Genomic DNA, 18625 nt, shown 5'->3' on the forward strand with positions numbered 1-18625 from the left:
GTTACTTGCATCTGTAAGAGGAACCTTCACAGAAAGAGTTGTCATACCAATCAGTGCAGAGACACTGGTTTCATCTAGTGTCATGGCAGTCTTATACCACTTCCATGCCTCTTTAACGTTTCCTTGTAAAATCTTTTGGTATCCAAGTTCTGCGGCAAATTCCGACTGCTGAGGAGTTAAACTAAAAGCTTTTTCTAGCAATGTTTGAGTCTTTTGAAGAATAAGTTCACTACGTCCACACTAAAGAGAACAAAAGATTTAAGCTGAACTCTAACACTTCTAATCAGATGGAAGATTTAGTTTCATAATATATATTATTTGTATTTCACAGAAGCAGAATGTAGGAAAAAAATAAATGACTTCATAACCAAAGAAACAAAACTGCTCTATTTACTATGTAGACAGTGCAGCAAGTTTATCCCCTATCAGAACTTAAATATCCTAATGAGTAGTGCTTTTAAAAAACAGCTATCTTGACAAGCATACTGCTTCTAATGATACTACTGCAAAAGTCAATTTTTTGGAGCTCTTATTCAAACTGCCTCATGATTGTCTTACAATTAGACAAGAAAATCACTACTTTAATGTTTTATATATATATATATTTATGTATATATAGCATTACACATATATTCATAGACATATACAGAACTGAATCAAAAACTAGGGCAAGGATCTGCTTTTTTCACATGATCTGACAATCTTTGTTTTCAAGTAAGAGAATTCAGCTTATTCATGTCATTTAACAATTAATATCCTTGATCATTTTCTTTCAACTTTATTTTAACAATTATTTTACTTACTTTGTGTGCTTTTTCCCTATTTTTTTCTAGTTTAGCTAACTTTTCAGTCCTTTCATTTCTTACATTGATTTCAAATTCTGCTATATTTTTCTATTCCATTCCTGATTACATTTTACTGGATGCTTGTAATAAAATTATTTCTTTACTACTATAAAAAAAATAGATAGCAACCATTTCCCCCACCAAAATATTCTATTACTCACTTTAAAACATTTTAAAAACAGTTTTAAAAACACAAAACAAATACAAAGAACAACCCTAGTCATAAATCCTATGAAAAGAAACCACTTCTCACTTCCTTTGTCTGGAAGGCACTTCCCTATCCTTAACGGATTCACAAGAATCAGTCACTTCCTCCATGATGGCTTCTGAGAGTTGGAAACTATCTCCTCTGAACTACCTTTCCTAAGAATGTATCACATATTTATAGACATGCCATATTTTCACTCTGGGTCATATGCTTTTTTGCTGCCTCAGCCTTTGTGACTTATTTCATACTTACAGCTACAAATAACAGCTCTGTTAGCACTCTTACCGTTCTGCTGAAGGCTATTGTGATCCTATAAAAAAGTTGAGCATTCTGTGGTTCCATGACATCCAATGCATTTTCTAAGTTTTCCAGCTTTGTGGCAGCCTAAAACAGAAGTATCCCGTATGATTTTAAAATAAACTAAGAATGAAAGAACATAATGCATAACATGTATACTAACAAATATTATTTAAAAAGATCTCTGCTTTTATAAATTTCCCCTCTTCCAATGAAATCTTACATGCTGCAAGAAATATAAAAAGTCCTTCTCAAAAAGCTCAATAATTATAAATAATCGCATTTTTAAATGCGTTAAGCAGTTGTTATTGAATGGAAATCTTTACGTGGGTAAAGATACCCATAATATTCAATTAACTATATGTGCCAAGCACCCTCTTCAATAATTAATTCATGACACATATGAGATGAATGATAACATATTTACAAATATTCATATTATATGAAATCAGTCCTTGGATTACCTATATAGCCTGGTTTATATTTAAAATATTTTCTAGAACAGAAAAAATCATTAAGATACTTAGCAGAAGTAATTTCAATGCCTGGAAGATTTACTGAAGAGTTGTTCCTACTAAGATTCTTCTAGTATTAACTGAAGTGTTTAATAAGTACTTCACTAACCAATTTAACCAGACTAAACACAGACTGAATGTATTACTTGTTTAACACTATTTACTTCAGACTGGATTTTGGCATTCCATAACCCAGTATACAGTCAATGTGTTCATTATTGGAGGAACATGTGCTTTATAAGGACCAATGGAATTTCATCCTAAGCCCATTTAACTCATGTGAACTCAATAAAATCGTAAAAATACTATGAATATTTTGTATGTTCTCTGCATACCCAGTATTAATAACCCAGTGTTAATTAATCACATATATTATTGCACATCAGTTTTATATAGAAACTGCACAAGCTGTCATCAATAATTTTAAAAGCTTCCAAGGGTAGTTTTAACTCTATGATATTTTTGCTCTACTGGTTGATTTAAGAAGCCTACCTCTTTGTTAAGGTGTATTTCTAGGAATCAACTAAAAACTACCATGTCATATATTCTAAAAGAGCACTTCAAGGCTCTCATGTAGGTGCATGTGTGTGTCACTAAATATACATTTAATACAGGAGATATAAATAGTACAACTTACCTTCTCTAAATCCCCCTCCCTACACAAATAGTAAAGGGCCAGCATTCTGAGTCCTTCCACATTTTGATTATCTTGAAAAATTAACCTAAAAAAACAAAAACAAAAAAACCCCACCTCAGTTAATGTTGAAATAAACTTATGTATTTTTATTCGAGGGCTTGAAAAGTTGGCTTGCTGGTCTGACTATTCCACTGTCTAAATAAGTAATTTTAATTAGTAAAATGACACCTGCTTTATGAAAATTATCAATCTCATTTAAAACCAAAAAAACTCTGGATCTTAATTTTAATATTTAAGAAAGATATGAATAGTCTACTGGTCTCATTAAATTCTGCAGCAATCCTAAATAAAGTATTAGCTAACCATACCCAACAGTATATTAAAAGAATAATTCACCTTGACTATGTAGATTTATTATAAGATTTCCAGGAATGTAAAGATGGGCTGAATGTTAAAAAATCGATTAATATAATTCACAAGATTAAAACAGATTCCAATGTGATAAAAACAAATTAGAAAATACTATTAAAAATCCTTTTAATAATAGGAATAGAAATCAAATTTAGTAAGAAATATGCAAAAGCTACAAAAAATTCCTATAAAACTTTACTCAAAGGCATTCAGGAACTGAACAAATGGGGTAAGACAGTAGGTTTCTTATTGAGCATGGTGTGCTACATTGAATCATTAGCTCCAGCTTTTCCACTCTACCTAGATCCACGCCTTCTGCCAGGTAACTGAGCAGTTCCTCCTACACATGCTGGCCTGTACTTCACTGCCCCCTGACTACAGACTTGGACATTTTTCTTGGCCAATGAGATGTGGACAGGAATGGCAGTGTGCCAAGCCTGTTTCAGAGGCATCACATATTTCTGCTTTGTCCTCTTGCACCTCTGCTGTCACCGTAAGAAGAGCTTCCTGGGTAGCTGGCTTGAGCCCAGGGAAGAACACACTCATAGCAGAGTCCAAACTGCAACAAGGTGCCACACCCTCCCAGCTGGATCTGAAACTTGAAGCAGAGCCCCATCCATGCCTGGTCTAGATCGCTGACCCACACCAAATGAGCAATGAGTGCTTATTATCACATGCCCTGAGATTTGTGGTTGTTTGCTGCACACCAATAGCTGCCTAATGATAATACTCATTTGGGGTTAAAAAAATTCTCCCTAAATAATTTATAGATTTAATGCAGTTCAACCCAATCTCTTACAGGGTTTCTTTTTTTAACTTGTTACTCTGATAGTCAACTGCTAAAGAGGAGCCAAGAAAACTATTGAAAAAGAACTGCACCGCATAATTTTTTTACTGGTTCTGCTTATTACATGGTCCCTCTCATTTGAATAGAAGCTTCATGAGGTCAGGGATGTTTTTGTCTTTTTGCATTTGAGGGTCTGTCTGAGAATAGCCACTCAGATATTTATGTAAATCAATAAATTCAGTTTTTATGAATCACTATGTCATCAACCAGAAATTAACACAACACTCACTGTAAATTGACTATACTTCAGTTAAAATTTTTTAAATTAAAATCAAATACAGTGAAATAAAACTAAAAATACTCACTTTTAAAAAAAATGCAATGTTAAGGTTTTCCTCAATTCTATATTGTTTGAAAAAAAAATAAAATTAAAAAAAGCTTACAATAAAGAAGTACACAGATTTTATTTTTTCTCAGTTATAATCAGACCCAAAGATACTTATCATCTTTTTTTACTTCACCTCTGTGCTGTCTCAACCGTCTGGTCCCAATCCTGCAAGGCTAGTTGTAGTTTCATTTTCTCCACAAAAGCAGGAAGGAAACTTGGAAAGTTCATTATTATCTGGTTCACAGTCTCCAGAGCACCTGAGTAGTTCTGCCGCATCTCAAGGCATTGTGCCTAATGAAGAAAAAGTGACATCAAAACTGTGATCATGTATACTAAGGTTCTCACAGCAGTTATCCTGGAATAAGCAGAATACTAGTGTTTAATATTTTCTGTATTTGTTTTTTGTGTCTTCTGTAAGGAAGTCATCTCTTTTATGATCAGAAAAACAATGTTTTTATCAAAATAAAATTTTTAAATAGCACAGAATAAAAATATTTGACATAACAAGTGACTGTTTCAAAATCTACCTTTAAATAACTGAGAAATATAATTACAGGCTAAAATTTTTAAAAATATTTTTAGAAACACCATAAAATGTTTCTATTTACAACAGAAGAATTACTTTTCAGAAAATATTCCCAGGATATTTGCAAGTAGCATCTAAAACTAAGAGATTCTGTACCTTTTAAAAAAAATTACTTTCAGGCTAAAGAAGACAAAATCTTAAAGCATAAGCAAAATAAAGTTTAAGCCTATCTCAACATTTTTACTTCTAGGAATTATCTTAAATAATTAGACAAGAACACAAAAAAGGATACAGATTACATTTATGGCAGATTTATAACAGAAAAAAATTAAAACAACCCAAAATGGCAAGGGATTAAGTTATAGTGTACCTATTTAATAAAACTTTAGGTGGCCATTAAAAGTCATTATGTAAATTTGCAGATCTGTATTTACTGACATGAAGAAACGTCATTTACAATATAATAGCTGAACTGATTATCTCCAACAGTGATATTTATTTTCAATTCAGGTATTACTGTATTCTAAGAATTTTTTTTTTTTACAATGTCCATGTTATTACTTTCGTAGTCAGAAAAAAGTAAAGCTATAAATATAGCTAGTGTTTTAAGAACAGATGATGAGGCATATTTATCATATGACAGATTTTTAAATATTTGCTTTTGGATATCCTTTAAGAATAAATTTAGTCCTGGAATATCTCAACTCAAAAAGAGCATACAGCCTCAACAGATGTGTAGAACTGCAATATATTCCTGAAATCAGTTTGAGACTATATTGCCATATAACTGAAGAAGTATGACTATGCCATGCAGTATGTCAAAATAAATTATTTAAATTTCTCAGTAGTTACCAATAATAGCAAAAAGATTAACACAGGTAATTTCTAAAAATACATATGTCCTTGGAATCTGCCTAAATAGCTGGTAATATAAATTAACAAAATCATGCTAAAAGACCATATCTAATACTTCCTTAGATTATCACCTCCGTGATGAATGCAGCTTATCATATTAAACAAAACTAAATTTGCTATGTACTTGGTTCATATCATTCCCATTTGCAATTAGACTAATGTAAACGTCCTGCTGAATGAACTGGAAAATAAATATATAATAGGAATGGGTTTTATCAGAAAAAGAATTTAAACCAATCTTACATATTAGATTAGTGATTTGGGCTTGTTTGTTTGTATCATGTGGATTAAACTTGAGTCCGTTTCTAATCTAAGCTGCTTATATTTACCCTTGAAATAGCCCTACCTTAGAAGATTAACAACTAGCTTCTCTTTAAGGAACAGGGAGGAGAAATAATCAAGAAAAACTTTTTTATAAACTTGCTAAATTCCCCAGACCTCTAGCAGTGCCATTAGGTAAAACCTGAGTCCAATTAGCGTGAGTACTAGTTAGCATGAATACTGGTAGCAAACATTTGACCAAGCTCACTACCCACAGAAACTGACAAGAGTGATGGAGGGACACTGATGACGGCCAACACACTAATACTCCTCTCTTTTTTTTCTTTTTATACCCCTCCTCCACAAATTACTGCTAATTTAACATAGTGTTTTCCTAATATAATTTCTTTTTGCTGAATCAAAAAAAATTTTTTTTTTTAAATTTAAGGCATTCAGAAGGCATCAATGGAACTAAAGAAAGGAACTGAATTTAAACATTCGAACCCACTAACGATTTCTAACGTCTCTGCCACTTGGTCATCCCTCCCATGTAAGTCAGATCATATTATTTCTTTTTTCATTGGCTGTGATCTATCTGGTTCAAAGTCAAAGCCAAAGGCATTACAGAATCAGCTGGCCTCACCTCATTCCCCCTGTGCTCACCTGCCCTGACCCCCACCTTCCTTCTCTCTAGCCTCGACTTCTCTCCTCTTCACTCACTCTGCTTCGGTCTCCAGGCCTCTTCAAGCAATGCCTTGAACATGCCTTAAAGCATCTCCTCTATTTGTAATGTGCTCTCAAGCTGCCCAGTCTTTGCTCAAATGTCACTTTCCCTGACTACATCATTTCAAATTTTAAGTTTATATCCTAGCTGTACTTCTCCATCTGTCCCCGACTTATTTATTTTCCATTGCACTTATCACTTTCTAATATACTATGTAATTCACTCACTGATTCTGTTTATTGTCTGTCTCTACCCCTAGAACATATGCTCCATAAAAAAGCAAGGTTTTCTTTTGCTCAGGGTACCCCTAGTATGCAGAGCAATGCCTCATGCATTAGACACATCATAGACGTTTGGTGAGTCAGTAATACAGAAACCACCACCACCAACAGCAACAACAAAAACAATTAAATCTGACCCAGAATTCAGGAATTTAGCAGGGAATACTTTTCTAGTTTACTTGTTCACTGTCCTATACAAATGTAAGTCCCTCCTATAGTTGAGTTGGTAAAAAATAACATGAAAACTATCTTTTTGAGCTACTTAGTTTAGCTGTATTTCAGATTCATTACAAATACATTTAAAAAACTTACTTTACCATAACTCCAACTCACCTTACCCAGCAGAGCAAAAATATCATTTCCATCTTGTAATCCTTCTTCAAAATATCTTAGTGCTTTTTTAGTGTAAGGTTCTTTTCCTCTTGTAATATCAAGCCATGCTCTCAAAACCTGTCCCTGTAAAATGAGTAATTCTAATCATATTTCCATGTGTTTGGAAATAAAGAAATGTTGATGAAGGAGTCATTTTTATTTGTAATTAGTAACAAAAATCACTATCACATAATGTTATGAATGATAAAACTGTGTAATAAAATTGCTTTCAAGCTTTTGCCAGATCAGTGTCTTGGCAACTATTAGGAATTTCAGCTTTTAAGATTACTACTGTGCTCAATATTAATAAGCTTGACAAATATTCCATTAATGCTAAATAACCAATATTCTTACTTGGGGCTTTGCTAGTAAATTATTAGTAACTGTTTAAACACATAATTCAATACACTATTAAGAATTAACTACCTCTTTTGGGCAAACAGACCAAATAAACTAAGATAGGAAAACAGAAATGCTTTGCTTCACATTTATTAAAAATTGAGGTAATTTGGCAACTATCTTCTCCTCAATCTGACTAGACCAGTAAATTTCAAATGAAAGGATAAAATGGCCTCAGAAATTTAAAAATGAAGAAGTCATAGATGTTCACTTTCAGAAATGTTAGTGAGCCAATGGGTTGTAAAGTTTATAGAATTAGAAAGAAGATGGATACAGGTTCATTATTTTTCTTTTTAATGCCCAAATAAAAAATTATGAAATCTGCTCTTCTATCACAAAGTTTCCAGGTTAATTCATAAACTTTATAAATGTTTAAGATTTTATTTTCCTCCCTGTACCACACCTTAAAACAGATGAGATTCTCAAACAATGCTATTTCTATTCACTAGATTGGTGTCCTTATCTGAACCATGGGACATCTGTGTGGATGTCCCAACCTCTATTTCTTGTTCAATACCTCTTCTAAACTTTTCGTTTTCTAAAAGCTCATCTACTATCTTCCATCTCCTTGTTCTGCCAGAGCCTGAAATACGGCATGTCTTAAACCAGTACATCACTTCCCTCCAAGATCCCTTCTCATCCCAATGTGTTTTTCTATTCATGTTAATTGGCCTCTGAATCATCCATTTAAAACCCCAGAGAGACATCCCTGGTATACCTGAAACTTCAGTATCTTTCCCCCGCTGTTTATAATCAGTTGACAAGTTTTATATTTAACAATTCTCAAATTCCTACTCACTGTACAATATTTTACTGTAGACCCTCAAAACCTTCTGCTAGGAAGTATTATCCTTTTGGGCTGCATTCTAGTTTCCTCCCAGGTCAGGTCATCCTATAAACCATCGCTAAGTTCATCTTCTGGATTTACACTCTAATGATATCACTGACATGATTAAAAACCTTTATACAATGAAAAAGAATATGAAAAGGAATATATATTTGTACAACTGAATCACTATGCTGTACACCAAAAGTTAACAACACTGTAAACCAACTATACTTCAATTAAAAAATAAATAAACAAAAAGCAACAACAACAAAAAGGCTTTACTGACCTCTAGAAGCTTTTCTTCCACCTTCTTCATCTGGGTACCCCGAGTTCCCATCAAACACGAGGTTCTCACTATCCCTACAAGCAACATGCCTCCGGATTTTCCTCATTTCCCACTTTGGGAGTATCTACTTCCCTTTTCCATAATCTTTGTCTGTGGAAACTGTACCCACCTTTCAGGTTTGGGTTCAAATGCTATTTCCTTCAAGAAATCCTTCCTCATTCTAACATTCAGAGATGTGATCTCTCCTTGAGTACTGACAGTGGTGCTTAGCACAAAGAGCAATCAGTGATAACTTATTTCCCATGCGTTTTCATCACACTTCTCTCATGTTATTTGTCAATTTTCTCACAGTATTAGCCGAGTATGTGCCCTGTAACACTGCTAGATGATCCACCCGTGAAAGTAACATTTAGCTATTCCTCATCTTTCTATTATTAACAGTGCAAATAATGGTGCCCTGTGTCTACAGCAGTCTGATAAGGAGAGTGGGAGGGAAGGAAGGAGGAAGGAAAGGAGGGGAGGAGTTGGGGAGGGACCTTGTCAAGAGTTAATAAACAGCGTGAAAATAAACAACCGTAGGGAACCACAACTTTACCAAATTATAAAATATTAAAATAAAATAAAGTTATTTATAAAGTATGAATAGAGGGGGTGAGAGCAAAGACTACTACTGGATCTGTAAGTAACAAAAGTTTCCTCTGAGGTTTAAAGGCAGATACTACTGAATATGTAAATATCACAAGCTCCTTTTAATGTTACTATTTCAAAATATGAAAACCATCTACCTCTTTACTGCCGTTTGACATTTTGATCATTCGGTCAACATATTCTCTCGCCTTATCGTGACGACCAATGTGCCATAAAAATAAGCCTGCGTGGTACAAAGCTTTTGGGCCAGCTCCTTTACGCTGCTCCTTCATAATGGCATCTGATTCCAGAATAGCTTCTCTATCTGAGAGAGGAATAAAAAGTCATTAAATAAAAACTAAATTCTAGATCAAGAGCTTTTAACAGGTCAGATGATTCACAGCAGAGAATACAGTTCTCTCTGCAGCAGCACTGCCTAATAGAAATAAAAAGCAAGCCACACGTGATTTAAAATTTCCCAGCAACTTTATCCAAAAAGTAAAAGGTAACAAGGAAAACTGATTATAATGATATGCTTTACTTGACCCAATATATACAAATTATCACTTCAACACATAATTGATGTGAAAATTATTAATGACACACTTTTTTTCTTCTTACTAGTTAAAAGCTGATATGTACTTTACACAAAGCACAGCTCAATTAAAGTGCTGAATTTCCTTCAGAAATTTGATGTGCACTTAGATTTCATAAAATTTATAATTAAAAAAGTAGAATCATATACTTGTTCTAAACATAACTTATCTAATAAACGAATCAAGTGTCAGCTTTAAATTTAAAAGTAAATTAATTAGTATTGAATTTAAAATTAAGGTCAAACAAGACGTATTTCAAGTGCTAACACATGTTTAACGACCACTGTAACACACACTCCAGTTGTATAGTTTATGTCATTCTAGAGGCAGGAAGGCTATATATGCAATTTTAAAAAAAAAATAAGACTTGAAAAACTTAGCAATGAATCTAAAATGATACAATTATATAGGGGAAAACCCAGGAATACTAGTGAAATTACCTAACTCCCTAATTCAATTCTTAAATATATAAACATATCAGGCTGCTGTCATGGTCCAGTGAATGGTAATACAAGTTTTGTTACTTACACAGTTTAATACTGACTGCTCAATGGCTCCCTTAAAAGGTGGTCTACTTCTAATAACCCTCATCACTCTATTTAATCTGTTAAATATGTGCTTAGGGCACAAATGTCAATTAGATTCAAATCCTGGATTGAATCAGAATGTGGATCAGCTATGCAATAAGGAAAAAGAAATGTCAAAGTTGAGGGCCAAGATTCTGACAGACTACCTTTCTGGAATTGGCTACCAAGGAAAGGTATGTGACTCTTCCTTTTAACTCTAAAAATACATATTTAAACTTAATGTGGAATTACTAAGGTACAACTTTCAAGAGTTTAGGAAACAAAATTGTTTCTGGAGAGCTACAGATTGCTTGGCAAGAAAATTCCATCTGCCCTGCCCTCAATACACCTACTTGAGTATCTTCAGAAGTTTTCACGAAATAGTCCTGAGAGAGAAACAGAACTCATCAGGACAGGAACAGGCACCATACCTTCCCGCCCAGAGCTCCATCAAGTCCCTCGTAGGGCAACAGTCAGTGGTGATACCCTCTGCAAAGCTAGCTCTTGCTAGAAGAAATCAGCTAGATATTCTCAATGCATCACAGCCCTTTTATAATCAGACTTATATCAGCATTCAGGAAGAATGTACATGAAAAATCTAGGCCCTCCCCAGGCAATACTGCAGGACGTCTTGCCCCTTCCTGAGTCAAAACCACTCAGCACCCCCTATGGAGAAAGGCAGAGTGAGTACTCAGGTGTCTCTAAACAAGAGTTCTGTCTCCATATCTTCAGTGTCCTGGAAATCACATTTTCCAGCAGAATCGATTCTCTCAAGAATAATCAAATGAAAGCTTGATTCTAGGAAGAAAATATTTAGTAATATTATTATTATTATTTAAAGATTTACTGACTACCGCTTTCCTATACAAATTCTCTGATCCGGCTAACACACTCCTGCTGGAACACAGAGAAAGGGGATAGAGAGGAGCCTAATCCTGAACCACTTCCATGTATCTGCCCACCAAGTCCTCCTGTCTGACAAATATGCTTCATACTCCAGCTGTCCTTAAAAGACAAGATTGGGTCTCCACTTTCCACAATGCCTTCCCAGCCTACTCCTATGGATAAATAGTACACACACCACTTTCAATTAATTATGGATTCATTTGTTTTATTTTCTATCGTTTTATTGAGTAGTAACATTAGAATTTAATCTTTGTGGATCTGACATTTTCTTTTCTCAACTAGATTATAAACTTGATGTCACAGATTACTTCTTACAACTCTTTTGTATTCTCTTTTGTATCCAACTATATCTGACACAGTCCCTTGCAGAAAGTAGGCAGCAATTAGATTTATTTATTTGCTGAACACATTTAACGTTTTAAATAACTTTTTATTGATGTGTGCAAGTATACATGGGTGAAGGAGGTTAAGTGATACTTTGCTTAAGAAAAAAACTGTTTCCAATATTAAAAAAAAAAATTCTATGACACTTAGTAATTGCCTAATTATTTGAAACAGGATTTATATTTACAGTGCTATTAGCTGTTACTGGACATATACAGCCATTAAGATACACTATACATTAAGACAGTTCACACAATTTTAATTGCTGGTTTATGCATAAAGTTCCTTCTATAATCTAGCCATATTTCCCAGTCTACTACTGGATACAAATTTACTGAATATCTTCCAGGAGCTAACCCCTCTGATGTAAAGGCTTTCAAGAAGCTTAAGACACAGCAGTAGAGAGAAACTGCATGTAGCGTTCTATATATTTGCACGTAAGTGGTAAATCTGGCTGCTACCGAGCATTTTATGTATATACCTGTTTTGAGCTGTCCTTATTTTTGTTTAACCTTTGTTAATAAACATTCACCATTTTGTCAATTCAAGTAATCCCTATATACTAATGAAACTGCCACAGGATATAAGGAACATGAAAGCAATTTGTTTGATAAACTTATAATCTGGTCAGGAAGATAAAAGAAATATGATATAAATAGTACCTACAGACAAAATATAATAGAGTATGATCAGACTGAATGCTGTGGTAATTAGAAAAAAAGTCAAAATGAATTGAGTAGAAAAAACTAAGCATTGTACTTAAATACTATACCTGGGTTGGGACTCATTTTGTGAGCATGTATCAGTGCAATTAGAGAACAAAGTGATACATCATGTTTATTTTTAATGGCCTCAAATTCTCGAAGAGCTTCTTGAGTTTTACCTAAAAATCAAAATCATGAAGTGAAAAATTCTTCTTAGTGCAAAACAAAAATTTAAAACTTACAGAACATGTTTGATAATTAGCACATACCTTCCATCAATGTCCCATAGGCGTGATAAAACCTGAAGACTGGGTCACTGCCATACCTCTTAATTCCTTCACTGGCAACAAGTAACACATGATGGAAGTATCTCTCTTGACAATAGTAATTAATCAAAGTCTGAAAGGAAATAAAGACTAAATGTTAAAAGAAATTCTGGTGTCCTGAAATAGTCTAAGAAGCAGATATTAACCTAAGATCTTGTGCAATCTAAAACTTAGCTGATGTATTTTTTTTTCTTCCAAGTTCTTTAAAATATTGTTAAAGGCTAGCACTTAATACTAAGGAATGTAGAACACAATGTGACTGAAATAACTCAATGTTTTCTAATAATTTCAATCTTTTTTCTAATCTATTTGTTAATCTTATAAATTAATTTATTTATTTATCTTTGGGGGGAAGAGGTAATTAGGTATATTTATTTACTTATTTTTAGAAGAGGTCCTGGGGAATGAACGCAGGACCTCGTGCATGCTAAGCATGAGCTCTAGTGCTTGAGCTACATTCTTCCCCCCATATTTGTTAACATTACTGAAATCGGGCTACTTTCTACCACTTTCCTTTGCCCACTTTCTTAAAAAGGTTTTAGAAAATGGGAAAACAGACAAAAAAGCAAGAATTAAAAAAAAACATTTTCCATTACTCCATTCCATCTTCCATTGTCAGACTACAGGTTCTTTTAGAAAACCCTTGCCTCTATTTTGTTTCTACAGCACCTCACAGTAATGTCAAATTAAACTCAGCAGTTTATTGTCAAGTGTTATCTTGCTTTCTGAGTTCTACAACAAATAATTGTCAGTTAAAAACGATCTAAACTATTTTTAATGGAAATCACTATCTTTAAGCTTTTTTTCAAAATTGTATCATTTTGGTTTACAAGGCAGAAAACTACTATCAGGAGATCTTAGTTCTGGTTTAATTGGGTCTATGGCTTACACCAGTTTCCTCAGGATCACAGCTAAGGCTTAGCTGCTAATCAAAGAGGGAACATATTCACCATCAATGTGATACACCTGATTCACCTCCATAAACCAATACGGGCCACCCCACACCTACCTAGTCTGACTCTACAGCTCATTTGGCAGAAGTCAGAAATGCAGATGAAGCATTGATTGACAGGATTAAAATGTGTCTACTCTGCTGTACACCAGAAACTACAGATTGTAAATCAACTGTACTTCAATAGAAAAAAAAAAGGTCAATTGGTCTGTCAAAAAAAAGAAAAAAAATCCCAAATATTCAGAAAAATAGTTATAAAATAGCCAATAAGTTTATAAAAAGATGCTCTACGTCAGTAAAGAGCAGAGAAATGTTAAGTCCAACCACCTGTGCCCAGGACAGTGGTCCATCAATGCTCAATGAATACTTGTTGAATTGAGTAAGAAAAAATGAGTGTCTAGACAACTTTTTTTTTTTTTTTTTTTAAACAGTCTATTGTTTCTGGAGAGCTCCAGTCCACATGCTTCTCTGGAACAGTTAGGCAACCGTCCTCTGTAACTTTTACTGTTTCCTTCCTATGGTTACTCTTCTCCATTCCCTTCTCTGCCAGTTTCTGCAAAGCATGATTTGGACACCAATTCCAAGACCCCCACGGCACACCTCAGTAAAGTGCAGTTTTCCTCCAGAGTCTCTTCCCTAAGGTTGCAAATGACCTCTTAGTTTGCCACAACTAAGGACACTTTTAATATCTTACTTGCCTTCTGTACAGCGTTTAGCATCACCAAGCACCTGCAACTCTCCTGAAAGGCAGCGGCATGTTATCACAAAAAGGACATGGACTTACAGGTGAAAAGACCTGGTTTCAAATTTCTGGTCCCTCTCACAGCACCTGTTTGCTCATCTGTAAAACGCTGTTAGTCATTTACAGATGATTGTGAGGATTAATTAGGAGATCATACTGTAAAGCCTCTATTCTGAAATAAAAAAAGAGTTCCTCCAAACCTCGTATGTTGATGACATAAAAAAACCAAGATCACTCATCGCAGGTCCAGATTCCTATTTGCATTTTCCCCACCACCCAAGCCAGACATGGAGTCGGGAATCCTCTCTTCCCACTTGCACAGTCCCCCAACTCCAACCCCTCAGTAGGTCCTTCCTGTTTCCCTGGTCTACTTCCCACTCCCTGCACCTCTGACCACGGCCCTGGCTCAGGTTACTTGTTCAGTCCAGGAAACAGTTACTGACTGCCCACGAGTGCCAGGCACTGTGCTAGGTACTATGAATATGAATGATTAAGATATGGTTCCTGTCCCCAAAAAGCTTAAAATTTTCAACCGAGACAAGAATCTAAAGACTATCTGAAATACAATGTAGTAAATGCAAGAAAAGAGCTTATAAACGACTGTGGGAATGTAGGAGAATGAGGCTGGGATACGGGAGGCTCAAAGAGTAAAATGAAGGGAAAGATTCCTGGGGAGGACTTCAGACCTGACTGGATTTGCACACACACCCACACACTCACACACTCTTCTTGCTCCCCTTTCATGATTCCCAAGGCACAGGAGTTAGCCAGGCAGAGGTGAGAAATGAGCAGTGATACACAGGGATGGGGTGGGGATGGAGAGGACCAAGCCACCCTACAGGCAGGAGCAGGACTGGCACACTGTGGGCTCCGGGCCGTATTCGGCCTGTTGCCTGTTTTTATATAGTCAGCAAGTTAAGAACAGTTTGTACATGTTCAAATGCAATGTTGAGGAAAAAAACAAAAGAAAACTATATCATAACACGTGAAATTATATGAAATTCAAATTTCAGTGTCCGTAAGTCAAGTTTTATTGAAACAAAGCCAAGCTCATTTGCTTGCTGCTTTTACGCTACCATGGCAGACTCGATGCCACACAGACCTTAGGGCCCACAAAGCCTGAAAACACCTACTACCTGGCCCTTTACCGACAAAGCTTGCCACTCCCTGTTGCAGAGCCTGAAGCACAACAGGAAGTACCAGACAACGAGGTTGGAGAGAACGCCAGGGTCAAGACGCGCCTCAGATTTAGTTGCTCCTCTAGTCTAAGTGATGTGGAGCTAAACAAGTTTTTAGCATGAAAGTGTTTTTAATAAAAAGTTAACTTGGGTGGCAGTAAAAAGATACATTTAAGGAAATAAAAATACTTGAGTTTAGGGGAAGGCTTCACAGGAAGATGTTAAAAAAAAAACTTTAGGCAAAAAAAGCAAAAGACACTCCATCACTCCTTATCATGGCCAAATTGTCCACCATCCACTCATCACCAACATGGTACACGTGTTATTGATTTGTTTACTGACTCCCCCTCCACAAATGTAGGAAGATTTGGAAGGGGTTTTCTTAGCTTTATTACTGCAGGGCTCAGAATAAAGCCAGACACACAGGAGGGCATTCAAGAAACATCTGCTGAATTAATTTAAAAGATTTTCTCCATCATTAGGCTATAAAATCTGTGAAGGAGAGGACTGCTCCGTTCTGTGAACCACTATCTCCAGCTCCAGTGGACACCCAGTGAGCCCTCTATCAATATGTGCTGAACAAGTAAATCAGTGAACAAATGGAGAAGCCATCATGCTCCAAAGTAACTTATTTTGAAGCCTCATGTCTTTGTTTTCATATCATTTCTTAACTGGACCGTCTTTCAATATTTGCTGAATGGATGGGTCAGTGATAAATAGGGAAGACCACCACCCTAAAATAAAGACACCTCCATTTTCAAGCCCTATGTCTTTAATTGGTTCCATACAATCTGTCTGTGCTTTTTACCGTTCCGCGGGCGAGCTGGCACTAGTTTGCTCTAAGTCCTTCAAAACCGCACCCAGGAGGCGCACTAGGAGTCATATGTTGACCAACTCTTCCGAGCAGAGTACAAAAGTAAAAGCAAACACAACACACAGGGTGGGACAAGCACACTAACGGCAATTCAGAAAGCAGCGCGCGGGGAAGGCTGCCCCCGACCTCCAGATTCCAGAGCCCGCGGCGGGAGAGCCGGTGGTGGAGCTTACAGGCCCGCCCGCGAGGCGGGGGGCACCGCAGGGTAGCCGCGGCCTCGCCAAGGCGGCCCGCGCGCCCCACGCCCCCCAGCCCCTCACCACCCTTAAAACCACACAGGACCAGGTCCCGCCGGCTCACCTTCAGCGCCTGCGAGTCCATGGCTGCCCCGAGACGCGGCCTCGGGCCTCCGGAACGTTCTCCCGCCCCAGCGCAGCCGAAAAGCCAGGGGCGCAGGGCCGCGCTGCCCAGGCCCAAATCCGCTCGGGACGCGGCGGGAGGGGCGGGGCGGGGCCGCGCATCCATTGGCTGCCGGCTGGAGGGGGCGGGCCCCCGCAGCTGGGATTGCGGGGTCCAGGTGCGGGCGGGAACCCGGAGGGCGGGCGGCGAGAGGGAAAGGGGGAGACCGACCGGATGATGGGGAAGGCAGAGGAGGTCTAACAGGGAAACAACTGTAGGGGGATGGTGCGTGGGCTGGCCCAAGGAGAAGGAATTAAAGAATGAAGGAAATGGGGAGGACGTAGGAAAACGGACAAGTCTGTTTCCCATCAGTGGCTACAAAGAAGGACACCATTTTTCCACAAGTTTGCGTAGAGGCAGGTTCCCGCAATGCGGCTATTTGAAGACCTGACCAGCTCAGGAAAAAGCCTTTAACTTTCACGTGTAGTACTTGCATTATGGCCACAAGGTGGCGCAGAGAAGTTCTCAGCAGAAAGGGCTGAGCTTCTCGGGCCCATCTTTGCAGGAGTTGCTGCAATCCCGTGTCTGTTGATAAAAAGCACGTTAAATTAGTCCTATTTTCACCCACCCCTCATAATGGGAGGAACAAATGAAGTAAACTTTTTTTTTTCAGTTAAAAAAATACTGCTAATTTTAAACTAAGAATAAAATTAATTCCTACGAAAACGTTTATTTTTGTACTGATCGGGTAACTTGCCAGTTGCTCATAGATCTCTTCAGTTATTTAGTGAATTAAATTGAAATGTAATGAACTAAGAGATTTCCTATTTCTTCTTAAATATTTTTAAAACAGTGGTTAAGATGTGAGGTTTAAATAATCTTTGCAAACTCTTAACATGGATTCCAATTTTCAATCCTAGTTCTAATTATCTTACTTTAGTTACTATGATTCATAGTTGCCTTAAATCAGATTTTAAGTTTGTTAAGCAGCAACGAACCTGAACCTTTTTTCATGCCAGTGGTTTAGTAATGACGATCTTGAGGGGAAGGGTGACTACCGTCACAGGCTGCAGTGCTAGGCAGTATTTCTCACTGGTTTCCCTTATAAGAGCATTCTACCCAAAGAGGCATATATTATTTTCATGAAGAGTGGGTTTTTTGTTTGTTTCCAACATTCATAGTCAAGCTAAATGTGGTGATGGACAACCGGTAACACCTGCTGGTCTGATTTTCAAAGCCTGTAGTTTAATCTGTATTTAGCGTGCAACAATACCACATGCCAAAGTGCTCAGCAGAGAATATAATTTTAAACTGTATGCTTTTGGTTTCAAGGGAAGAGTTCATCTGGAAGAAAGTATCTGAGGATCATGATTAAAAAAACAGACAATCAAGCTAACTTTCTGTGATCCAGCCTTACACATGCTATCTGGTCCTCTTTTCTTTTCCAAATAAGACAGTACAAATGTACATTTGAATTGTGTATGAACCATGGTGTCTGCTGATGCAAAAAAATTAGACGGTTTTCATAACTCATCCCTTTAAAATTTTCCAGTTTTATTCATTTAAGTAAATTAGGGAGAAGATGATAATTGTCACTTACCTTTCTTATTCCTTTTGCTAAATGACACTATGGAGAAAGTTGAGGAAGTGATCTGAGTTCTAACAATGTGTTATTTAATCATTCATTCATTTACCAAATGTTTAATGAGTGCCGATGGCAGAGAATAAAATCCTTGTCTTCTCCTCCTGG

General features: G+C 36.6%; 1 protein-coding gene across 5 annotated transcripts in view; it reads right to left on the bottom strand.

Annotated features, from left to right (window-relative positions):
• Positions 1-16954, bottom strand: part of TTC21B (tetratricopeptide repeat domain 21B) — a 69631-nt gene extending 52677 nt beyond the window's left edge. For 4 of the 5 annotated variants that reach the window (XM_064484873.1, XM_031451581.2, XM_064484874.1 and 1 more), the window contains exons 1-9: positions 16837-16954; positions 12734-12863; positions 12533-12643; positions 9467-9633; positions 7129-7251; positions 4222-4379; positions 2503-2587; positions 1339-1437; positions 48-240 (exon numbers count right to left, since the gene is read on the bottom strand). In XM_064484873.1, coding sequence (XP_064340943.1) covers positions 48-240; positions 1339-1437; positions 2503-2587; positions 4222-4379; positions 7129-7251; positions 9467-9633; positions 12533-12643; positions 12734-12863; positions 16837-16857 — 1087 coding nt within the window. In that variant the 5' untranslated portion in view covers positions 16858-16954. The remainder of the gene's footprint in view (positions 1-47; positions 241-1338; positions 1438-2502; positions 2588-4221; positions 4380-7128; positions 7252-9466; positions 9634-12532; positions 12644-12733; positions 12864-16836) is intronic. The other variant, XM_064484875.1, reaches the window with a different exon arrangement.
• Positions 16955-18625: the final 1671 nt, after the last annotated feature.

Source organism: Camelus dromedarius, chromosome 4, assembly GCF_036321535.1.
Source record: "Camelus dromedarius isolate mCamDro1 chromosome 4, mCamDro1.pat, whole genome shotgun sequence".
NCBI lineage: Eukaryota > Metazoa > Chordata > Mammalia > Artiodactyla > Camelidae > Camelus > Camelus dromedarius.